General features: G+C 47.8%; 1 protein-coding gene across 1 annotated transcript; it reads left to right on the forward strand.

Annotated features, from left to right (window-relative positions):
- The first annotated feature begins 13 nt into the window (after positions 1 to 13).
- On the forward strand, positions 14 to 10,956 carry LOC135815461 (ubiquitin-protein ligase E3A-like). The gene is made up of 12 exons (XM_065328760.1): positions 14 to 194; positions 331 to 749; positions 2,205 to 2,492; positions 3,167 to 4,164; positions 4,621 to 4,765; positions 5,541 to 5,746; positions 6,326 to 6,493; positions 6,794 to 6,847; positions 7,741 to 7,842; positions 8,232 to 8,302; positions 8,788 to 8,931; positions 9,261 to 10,956. Exons 1-12 carry the CDS (start codon positions 172 to 174, stop codon positions 9,379 to 9,381), a joined length of 2,739 nt encoding a protein of 912 aa, XP_065184832.1. The 5' UTR covers positions 14 to 171; the 3' UTR covers positions 9,382 to 10,956.
- The last annotated feature ends 77 nt before the right edge of the window (positions 10,957 to 11,033 follow it).

An 11,033-nucleotide genomic window follows, 5' to 3' on the forward strand; every position in this document is an offset into this window, starting at 1 on the left:
CAATCGACATCACACAGTCACTGTCCACGCACTCGAGCTTCACTATTTTTTTTTACAAAGCAGTTGTTGCTCCATGCTGTATTCAAAGCGCACAACATAGTCTGTGGATCTTGCCACCCAATTGGAGCATTTCAACAGTATTGTCGGATAGATGTAATAAGGTTTCCAGAAATGTCTACAGCGGACAACAGGCGGTAAGTACAAGTGCACCTAAATTGATAATTTTTGTTTTCAATTTCCTCCTATGAGTAATGATGCATGTAATCAACAACTGAAATTTCTCACTCATTGAATGTACCGGTAATGTGTTTTTCCGCATTGAAATTGTAGGAAAGAAGCCAGGGAACGGGCAGAGCGTCTTGTTCAGGCTTATCATCATCGTTTGGCAGTAGGTTGTGGCTCGGTAGATTGCGAGAATGAGAATTGTCGGTCATCACCACACTTTCGTTCAGTTTCCAGTTCTGAACTACCGAAATTAGCAGTGGAATTAGCCAGGAGAAAAGCTCATTTGTGTTCCCAGCTCAGCGGTGCTAGTAGTAGTAGTAGTACCAGTACTTACTGTAGCACTACGAGCGACTCTGTGTCTGAAACATGTGATCAACCTGTCGCCAGTGCTGCCTCGAAGGATGATGTGCCCGAACCTATGGACGTGGGCTTTCCCGATGATGACGAAAGTTCAGATCATGCCTGTGTAGTCGTAGATGGAAGTCTCGCTCGGCAGGGGGAACAGCAGGAGGATGAATCTCCCGGTAAGTCAGATTTTCTCCAAACAGTGGCTGTGCTCAGACAGTGCTCAGACAGTCTAAATAATTATGGTGCTCATGTTGTTCTCCAAGTCTAAAACCAAATGCATGTATTGTAAAATTAACTGTGTCTTGTCAATTTGGTATATTCATGATCTGATAATACATTACGAGATAGTGGTAGCGACTTCAGCGATGATTTTATAGGAAAGTTGGTTGCTCCCCATACCGCAGCTTGCACTTTTCCGCCGACTTGACTTGACAGTTGACTGACTCACGACTGCTATCCACAGCATACGAGAAGTTCACCGAAACTTCAGCTCTGCAAACCTGCAAAAAAAAGCACCACTCCCTGCTCAATACACAATGTTTCGGGGAGTTCATCCCTCATCAGCTGAGCTTGAGTAGGCTGAGGAAGAGTGTGTGAAGAGCACCACTTATATAGTGCTCTCCAGGCTAGACCATCACCAGGGATGCAAACTTACAGAGACACTCCGTTTCCAGCACGACGCACACACACTTCGTGTACACCAGATAGCAGTATGAGCCAGTGTTGCTCCTGGACAGTGAGAACCAGGGAGTGGTATTTTACGACTCCCTGGTGAGAACAGACATGTTCGTGCAACCCATAACCAAGCACTACAGTAAACCTGTCTAGGACGACCGCTCAAGGGACCTTCAAAACGTGGTCTCTGTTGCCAGGTGGTCTCCTTATCCAGGGTCATGTGACTGGAAATAGCATCCCTTGGTCCTGATTGAAGTGGTCTTCCAACACGGGTGGTCGGCGACTGGTCGCCTTATCCGAGTGGTCGACTTGAGAGATTTTACTGTACTTACCAGATGCCACTTTACGAACCTGCTGCCCCGTCTTCTTCCTCTGGCGTATCCAAAATTCCACTTTATGATTGTAAATGAGGAGCTACCTCAGGGTTCTAGCCAGGTACAAATAGTAGGGGGGGGGGGGGGGGGGCCGGGAAAACAGTTACCGGTAACCCATTTTTTTCCATTTTCCAAAATTGCCTTGCCACGCCAAATGTAAGCAACAAGCAGCACAGTGTGCACCCGTATCAGGAACTCGGAACCATCGATCAGTGACTGCATGCATTTGCGTAATATGGCCTTAAAAACAAAAATCGGAAAATGAGCAGTGCCCCCCCCCCCCCCCTTGGCTAGAACCCTGTACGGGTACGTGCTTTGTGGTGGCTTACTGTATGCATTCTTGATTTTCTATGTATCAAATCAAAGCATTCACTACCAACTTTGTATCAGAATGATGCCTACATGTGTGGAGTGTGTACTGTCTTATACACGGTCACTCAGTTTTACAATGAAGGACGATGATGTATTGCTGGTATGCCTGGAATGGTGCACGTGACACTCAGTTCCATGGCCTGGCTGCATTACACGTTTGATCCTTGTCTTCTATCTATTGCTTGTGTATGGTTTGTTTACCACACACAGCCGCTGCAGATGCGGAGTCTTCATCAGAACAACCGCAAGCTTCGCGGATTTCACCCCGAGCTCTGGAGACTGATGAAGTGCAGAGCCTGGCAGCTGCTTATCGCGAGTCCGGCGATGCTAAGCATCTGCATGGCCGGCTGTTTGAGGCCTTCTCGTCCTGGCAAATCCTATGTACTAGCTTCCGCAAGCCAGCCACGGGGCAACATCTGGTACAGCCAGAGCAGTCACCTATGACCCAGGGTGAGAGCAGTGATCAACCTATGGAGATGGATGAGCGTCGGCCACAAGGTGAGTGTGCTCATGATCACTGTTGCCTTGCATGCTTGGATTGGGTTCATCATCGCTGTTGCCTTGCTTGGATCGATGCATGGCTTCTATGCTCTACAAGTCGGGTCTGAAGGAGGATGCATCATTTCCAGTCGCTTCCGACCCAGCTGTTTTCTGATCTGGAAAAAAACTTGGAGAAGGTGCATGATTTGTTCATGTTTCTTGACCAGACCCGCACTACACGCGTTGCTATTAGCTGTTTACGGGCCTCTAGCCATGCTGTTGTCCATGATGCTATGCCCATCACTCAGGCAGTGGCTCAACCTCATCCTCTGCATGACCGCAGTGGTTACTAGTTTGTAGTACAGCGCTGCTCAGTGAAATGCCGATCGTGTCAGTCTAGTTTGCACCCTGCACCAGTTTGCAGCCGAGTGTTCGCAGGTCTAGGGTTGCGCAGCGGCCGGAGGCGCACACTTGACTCACGCAATTGGATTTCATTGAGCAGCTCTGTGCAAGTACGAGTAGGTAGTTTGACACAGTTAGTTGTCACAGACTCTTGTCTGAGCACAGGCTACCCTGGGTGAGTAGTCTTCATCATGTTATTGTACACTGGACCTCGGTACATTTGTTGTATGATGATCCCTGCCCTTTCTCTCATACTTTCCCTTGTCTCTTCCTGTTGTTTCTGTCTGCAGATCACCTTGTGGCAGGCTCATCCAAGGTGTCAGTGTCGATGAGTTCCGTCCGCTCAGCGTTCAGCATACTGAATGGTCTGGATGAACACTCGGACGTCAGTGGTGTTATTGCCACCTCTCTCGATAACTTGTTTGCAGATTTCCGGGTGAAGTGCCAGTACGACTTCTTAGAGCGTCTAGTTGATGTAGACCCAACATCGCTTCTTGATCTCACAGTCATCTTGTTAGAACTGCCATGGCTAATGGAGCCCTGTTTCCTAGAGGAAACCTTGCCGAAGATTGTCCAGTTTTGCTCCGACCTGCCAACTGTGTTCAGGATGGAACTAGCCCGGCACATGTCTTGTTACAGCGAGGAGCAACTTGAGACCATCGTGTCAGCCATTCAGCAGTTTGTGGCCTTCCACATTGCCATGCTTGACGTCACCGAGGATGAGTTTGTGCCCGACCATCCGATAAAACACGCAATCATCACCCTGGAGGTGTTGTATGCTGCAGCTGTCCTTGGCGGGGAACAGCGACAGCGTGGTGCGGAAAGGGCTGAAGCAGCAGCGGCGGCGACGGCGGATGCAGCGCCATCCAGTCTCGGGCATGATTGGCCAGCGAACCTCGGTAGTTACCTGACATTCGTATCGGCCGAGGAGAAAGCACAGAGTGGCAATGCAAGGGAAAGGAGCCTCATGGCGAGACTGGTCACAGAGCAGCATGACTGTAAGAAGCCGTTAGTGCCATTTTCCTCCTTTGTGAGTGAGCCACTGAACAGTGTCTTGGACCAGCATATGGACTACATCCACTTCAGGCACCACACCTTTCGCTTCTCTGTCATGCGCTACCCATTCCTGCTGTCACTCGAGTACAAGGCCTCCATCCTGAAGGTGGACTGCCGGCTACGCCAGCGCCTGGAGCGTGGCATCTTTCAGCTAGGCAACATGCTGTACATCACGCCGTACCTAAAGCTTCAAGTACGACGTGAGCACATCATGCAAGATGCTCTTGTGCAGGTGAGCTCATCTACTGTCTCCCACCACTATTTCGGTTTGGTGTTTGTGCTCCCTGCTAATGCTGATGTGTGTTTGGCAGTGCTCTTGGCCAGCCTTGCGCTGTTTGATCTAGCAGACTGTACTGTTTGTCATTGAGGGCCGTTTGATTATGCACTGCTCGCCTGGCTATGAAGTACTGTATGATCTATGAAGCACATAGCCCTTGCCATGTACATGTACATGTAGTTGTTCTGACTTTTGCATGTGCATACCTTATGCATATTTGCATGTGTGCCCACGAGCTTGTCCATGCATTCGATTGCGTGCTCGTGCACACGTGTAGTGCTGTACTTCCTGTCAGTATGGGTATGTCTTCACATGTTTGTATGGGTTCACGCGGGTGCCTTTTTTCTGGCCAATGTGTGTTTGTATATTTCATCGTTTCCACCGTGCTGTACGCATGTATGTCGTTTACAGCTTGAGATTGCGGCCAGTGATGATGCAGAGAGTCTCAAGAAGCAGCTGTACGTGGAGTTTGAAGGTGAACAGGGTGTTGATGAAGGTGGCGTGCAGAAAGAGTTCTTCCAGATCCTAATAGAGCAGCTCTTCAATGCAGACTTCGGTGAGGACTTGATGCTGCATTCACTGTGCTTGTGTACGTGTGTTTGTGTGTGTGTTTGTGTGTGTGTGTGTTTATGTGTGTGCACGTGTTTATGTGCCTGCACGTGTTGCCTGGGGGTTTGACATGCCAGCACAGTAGGAAATACATTTAAAAAATGAACCTACCCCTGCTGAAGTACTCCGACCCTGGGCATCTCAATAAAACACGGCTCTGCTGTATTCGTTAGGTTGAATATTACTGGTCACCACATGCACTCTACATGTACATCCATGCTGTGGCGGTTTTTGCTCAGCAAAACCTGGTCTCTATCATATATTCCGTAAACCAAGACGTAATCTTTCGCGATGGGTGTGAAATCGCAAAAGTAAGCCCGTGCGAAATATAGAACTGTAGTAAAGAAACTGAGGAAATTGACTCCAATCGCGAACATCTCCAGGTGCAAACTTGTCTGTGCTCACAAATCGCGAACTAAAACGGGCGCACACGTTTCCGGGTTTGTTTTTGAACAGTTGTCACTTCGTGCCGCCAGCAGCAGCTGAAATGCACCTGAGCTGTACAGTTGAATACAAATACCTTTACCACAAATGGTGTTTTCTAAGCAACGTGTTAGATTGCACAGTCCTGCTCAATGAAATCCCATCTCAGGAGTCAACTTACTGCAGCTGGATGCTATGCAGCACCAGATCTTTGAGCCGAAACGTGGCATAGTGTGCAGCTCTCGGTTTGTCTAATTCCACTGTGCGGGCACACTCCATCCGACTGTGTGTGCGTGCAGGAATGTTCACCTACGAGGAGACAACGCGCCTGTTCTGGTTCAACCCGGTGTCTTTTGAGAACAAGTCTCACTTCACCCTGATCGGCATGCTGCTCGGCCTGGCCCTGTACAACAATGTCATTCTGGATATCCACCTACCGTCAGTTGTCTACCGCAAGCTGATGGGAATTTCGGGCAGCTTCGACGATCTCAAAGATTCTCACCCGGTAAGCACAACATGTACAAGTACTGAACTTGGACAAGATGTGCATGCGTCGTTATGGATGTTACTCGTTTGGGTTTTTTCCAACTCCAGGCACTTTATTCACCGACACTGATGGCGTGTGTGTGCGTGCGTGCGTGTGTGTGTGTGTGTGCCATATGGTGCAGTGGTATGTGCAGTAGATTTCCAATCGAGAGGTTGCGGGTTCAATTCCCGACGATTATGGTCACACACGTCTTTCTTCTCTTTCTCATTCTCCTAGCTCTTCTTACATTCTCCTGGGTGGTTACCAACAGCCAGTGTACACCGGAGTATGTGGTGTGTGTGTGTAAAACAAATGAAAAAATGAAAAACAGGGATTCACTGACCAGAAAAAAACCACTTCAATCAGCTGTGTGATGGATACCAGGCTAAAATTAGTGGCGGTCAATTCATCAGCCTTGCAGGCTGTTGAATGGTGTAATCCCAGCCCAAGTTAGTTGCTATGTCTAACATGGCTGTTCGCTATCATCGCTTCCGCGATGGGCAGGTCTGAGGTGTGTGTGCGTGTGCGTATTTGTTTATGTTGTTCTTTACTGTACAGGGAATTGCCTCTGGTCTCCAGCAGATGCTTGACTACAGGGGTGAGGACTTTGTGGAGATATTCGACTGCACTTTCAACATTGGCTATCAAGATGTGTTTGGTGAATCCCTAGCGCACGACCTTGTACCAAATGGCAGCGAGGTGATGGTCACTGCGAGCAATGTCAAGGTATGTAGTATGTACTCACTGCTGCTGCTGCTGCTGCTGCTGCTGCTGCTGCTGCTGCTGCTGCTGCTGCTGCTGCTGCTGCTGCTGCACAATCTAAAGCGATGCATTGTTATCAGTATGCATGTGGGTGTGCGAGGGCTGGGGGAGGGGGGGGGGGGGGCTGCAAGTGTCTAGTTAATAGCAGAAAAGACAGCTGTTATTTGTCTGGTGCATGATAGGATTGCTTACTTTATGGGCACACCAAGGTTTTTGTTTTCCTCTCCTCTGATCTCTTTATCTTGCTCTCTTTCGCTCCCTCAGGAATATGTCACTCTTTATACTGACTTCCTGCTCAACAAGATGGTAGCTGAACAGGTGTGTAGAGTGCTTATTGACTGTGTGATCACGTGACTACTCATACTACTGTCAATAGCTAGTTTTCACTAAGAAAGTGGTGGACATCACGCAACTGCATCATACAGAAAAGGGGGTTGTCAACTGACAGCCGCTCTATTCAGTTGCTATTCACAGTCATTTGCGCTGGATGAAAAATTTCTTTATTGTGATGTCAAATTATGACGTTTCGGGCCAGTCACCCATCGTCAGAATCTATTTTCGTAGGCGATTTAATTTCATTATTCTCACAAGGGAGGCCGGCATACAGCTGCCGTGCATGAGGTCGAGTCGAGTTGCAGTTTGCCAAAGTAAAAAAGAGTATCAGATAAACTGAACCCACAACTAACGGGGACAGCAGCAGCATCTTTATGTGCTAATAACTAGTAATAAGCAACAGGAATGTGTGATAGCTAAGATACTGTACCAATTAATATTTGGGCAACTTTCCACTTGGCAAGAAGAAAAAATACAATGACCAACATTCTGCGCCAGCACAAGATTCCAGCAGCAGCTGTGCCCTTGCACCCAGCAACCGTTGCAAAACTCTACAAAAGAACAAAAATTCACTGTGTTCAGCCAACGAGAAATGAACCTTTACGTTGCCGATGTTTGTTGCTTGCCCAATTGAGTCGATTTATGTTATTCACAATGATGCGGTGCTGGTTTTCCAGCGTAGCTGCGGTTTGTTGGTGCTCGTGCAGATTTCTTGTCAGCACTAAGTCTTGTTGGCTGGTACTCGTGCAGATTTCTTGGCAGCACTAAGTCTTGTTGACTTACAGTACCTGCGGTGGGTCTAGGCTATCTCAGTATCTGGCTATCACAACAGCACTCTTTTCTTCTTTTTTCCTCCCTTATGACCTCTGTGCACTCAGTTTGACGCGTTCAAGAAGGGCTTCACCGTGGTAACACACAAGTCCAATATCATTGAGTGGTTCTTGCCGGATGAGCTGGAACTGCTCATCTGTGGCCGAAAGGTGAGTGAGTAGTTAGCAACTGAACAGGCCAACCTGTTGCCGAGTGTGTGCAATACTTTAACCCTTACCCGACCGTCAAAGTGGACACGCTCCCAGTGCCCGATGCACACCTTGTCCCCTTTTGAGGATGACTTTCCTTTCCCTTGTTTTAAAAGGTTTAGGAGGGCCACATACTGAATTCTAATTACCAAATTTACACCATCTGTAAATTTGTTTTGGAAGCAGTGCAAACACAGGCTTCTTTCAAACGCTTTTTTACTTTCCTTTGTAGCATGTTATGACGCTCCTGTTGTCCATTTCTTGGGAAAACAGTAGTGTACAAACAATTGGCGTCATCTTTGTACCCCATCTCAAATTGTATTTCTTTTAAACTCTTCTGTCCTCTGCAGACTTTGGATTTTGATGGCTTTGAGGCAAACGCGGCGTATGATGGTTACGACAAAGACACGGAAATTATCAGGTGAGTATCAATATGCCTGTACTGCATGTGTTCCCGTGGGTGGGTGGGTGTCCGTGCGTGTACATGCATGTATGTACAGTAAAACCTGTCAAGGCGACCACTCGGATAAGGCGACCACCTGTCCTAGAAGACCACTCAAACCAGGACCAATGGATGCTATTTCCAGTCAAATGACCCTGGATAAGGAGACCACCTGGTAACAGGGACCACCTTTTAAAGGTCCCGTGAGCGGTCGTCTTAGACAAGTTTCACTGTACGTGCATGTGTGAACATGTGTGTGTGTGTATGTGCATGCACGTATGTGTGTACTTCAAAGTAAGTGCGTGCCTGCACTGTAAATGCTGGAGGGAGTGCAAGTCCTCCACCGTGTACACACATGTCATGCATGCTCTTGCATCGTAACAGCTGTTTCTGGTGTGCAGTGGAATTGTTTAGCTTTTCGGATAATTCCTTTTTTTCTTTTCTTGTTGCTTGCCCTCTGACAGGCATTTCTGGGAGATAGTAAACTCATTCAACGAGGAGAACAAGCGCAGGCTCCTATCCTTTTGTACAGGCAGTGATCGAGTGCCGATTGGCGGTCTCAAGGCACTCAACTTCACCATTGTGCGGAGTGGCCCTGACTCAGACAGGTGAGTACATACTCTCTATGTTTATGTTTTGACACGACTGACTGCTCCCAAGCTGAAGTGTGAGGTTGATCGTGCAGTCATCTGTTCCAAATTCTTGACAAGCTATTCCTTTGGGCCTGTCACCTTTCCCTGGCTTTTGCTCCGTGACACCGAGCGCAGACTGAGAGCTCGTTGCTTTTGTTGCATGCTCTTCAGTTATTGACGTATTGGTGTTTCTTACTGTGAAGAGTTTTTATGGTTCTATGTTGACTTTCCACATGATTATCCAGTGCCATCCTTCTAAAATGGTGCCCGCCTGAACCATGTTTCGTCTTGTGTTGTGCTTGCAGACTGCCCTCGGCACATACTTGCTTCAATACCCTTCTCCTGCCCCATTACAAGGACCGGGACACGCTGAGGACACGCCTGCTTATTGCCATCTCGCACGCCAAGGGATTCGGTATGGTCTAATGCGTGTGAATACACATGAACGCTTGTACGTCTGTAGCTCCTTCATGCGAGCTGTGCATGTGATAGTGCCTGTGCGTGTGCAGGGTAAACACATCGCCCTGTCGTCACCAGTACTGCACTAGTGCCTGGTAGGTGAAGCTGAACACTGCCAGCTACTGCACTACGACTATATGCATTGGTGTACACAGTGCTACGATGAGCAGCGTAGCGACACCAGTGCAAGGCTGTAAGTGTCTGTACACAATTGCAAGGCTGCGAGTGTCTGGTGTACTTTAGTACGTTGGGTGGTGGTGATGGTGAGACGGTCTAAGCTTCCCGCGTGATGTCACTCGGTTTATTCCCAGTACAACTTATTTATGTGCACATTCATTCCGGTCACTCGGTGTGATTGAGCCACCGCCAAAGTATCTGTGTCTAGTTATCGTAGCTGTAGTTTTTTCATCACCTCGCATCCTGCCCACCAGTTTAGTGTCATCCGTGTGATTTCAGATGTTGTGCCATCGGCGTCTTGTGGCTGATGCTGGTGTTGTACTGTTACATACTTAACGCGAGCGGTCTTTTCATCATCCACGTGTGCAGCGATAGTCTAGTTTCGGGGTCTAGTCTGTCATCAAGGTCACCCTTCGGTTATTCTAATCTTATATAAGTTCAGAATTTGCGTGCTGTTTTGTTTGTTTGTTTTTGCTATTTTTAACTCGCCCAATGTTATGACGTATGATAGTCTGAACATAAACGGCAGATTGCATCATTTTTAATACTTTCGTAATTGTCACCCAACCCGCTGGTTGTAATTGCGTGCCGTTTCGCTGCTTGCTTGCTGTCTTGTTTTGCACATGCCCGCGATCCCATCTAAGTACCTCCACCACCCTTGGCCTTGCTGTCTCTCTCCCCAGATTGGCCTTGCTGTCTCTCTCCCCAGATTGGACTGATCATGGTGGTGTGTGTGTGGCTGGTAGTTGGGTTCTGCTGTATATATGTATATGTGTTGTTGTTGTTTTTTGATTTGAATTCTCGTTGTTGTTCTTGTTGTTGTTCTTGTTGCTGTTGTTCTTGTTCTTGCTCTTGTTCTTGTGTTGTGTTGGCGTGCGTGCGTGGGTCATCCAGACCGATCAAAATACTATATTTCCATTTTTTACTCGTCTAACTTAGTACCTTTCACTCACCATGTGCCTCCTAATGTTCGGGCATTCTTTCTATATACGTTATATTTTCCCGAAAGCTGGCATGGTTCGAGTGCCGGCCTATTCGAAATGGTAGTGCGCTGCTCTCTGGTCTGAACTGATACTCTCACCCATGACTGTTGCATAGAACACTACACGTATATCCGTTTGCGGTGACTCCTGTCAGTCCTGACTGCTGGCTGGTGATCAGCTGGTGCTGTACATGTCCCGACGTGCAATGCCCATGCTTTGTGCCTGTGCAAACGCTGTGTATCCGTGTAAACGGCATTTCTACCTCCCACCTGTTTCATTTCTGGTCTCTGACTCTCGGAAACTTGACACATGAACATTCCTGCTGAGCAATGCTGCTGTCATGACATACTGAAATGAAGAATAACCAGGTGCCCAACTGTAATATGTCCCCAGAATTCTCTGAACTGATGAATATTGTGTTGATGCGTTGGGGCTCCCTGTATGCCATGTACGAGTTTG

The sequence above is a fragment of the Sycon ciliatum genome, chromosome 4 (assembly GCF_964019385.1).
Source record: "Sycon ciliatum chromosome 4, ocSycCili1.1, whole genome shotgun sequence".
In the NCBI taxonomy this organism is placed as follows: domain Eukaryota; kingdom Metazoa; phylum Porifera; class Calcarea; order Leucosolenida; family Sycettidae; genus Sycon; species Sycon ciliatum.

Excerpts from the sequence above, each read along its gene's own strand:
- LOC135815461 (XM_065328760.1), top strand. The coding sequence starts at position 172 with ATGTCTACAGCGGACAACAGGCG. Across the intron at positions 6,494-6,793 it reads TCACTGCGAGCAATGTCAAG|GAATATGTCACTCTTTATAC; the intron begins GTATGTAGTATG and ends TCGCTCCCTCAG. Across the intron at positions 8,932-9,260 it reads AGTGGCCCTGACTCAGACAG|ACTGCCCTCGGCACATACTT; the intron begins GTGAGTACATAC and ends TTGTGCTTGCAG.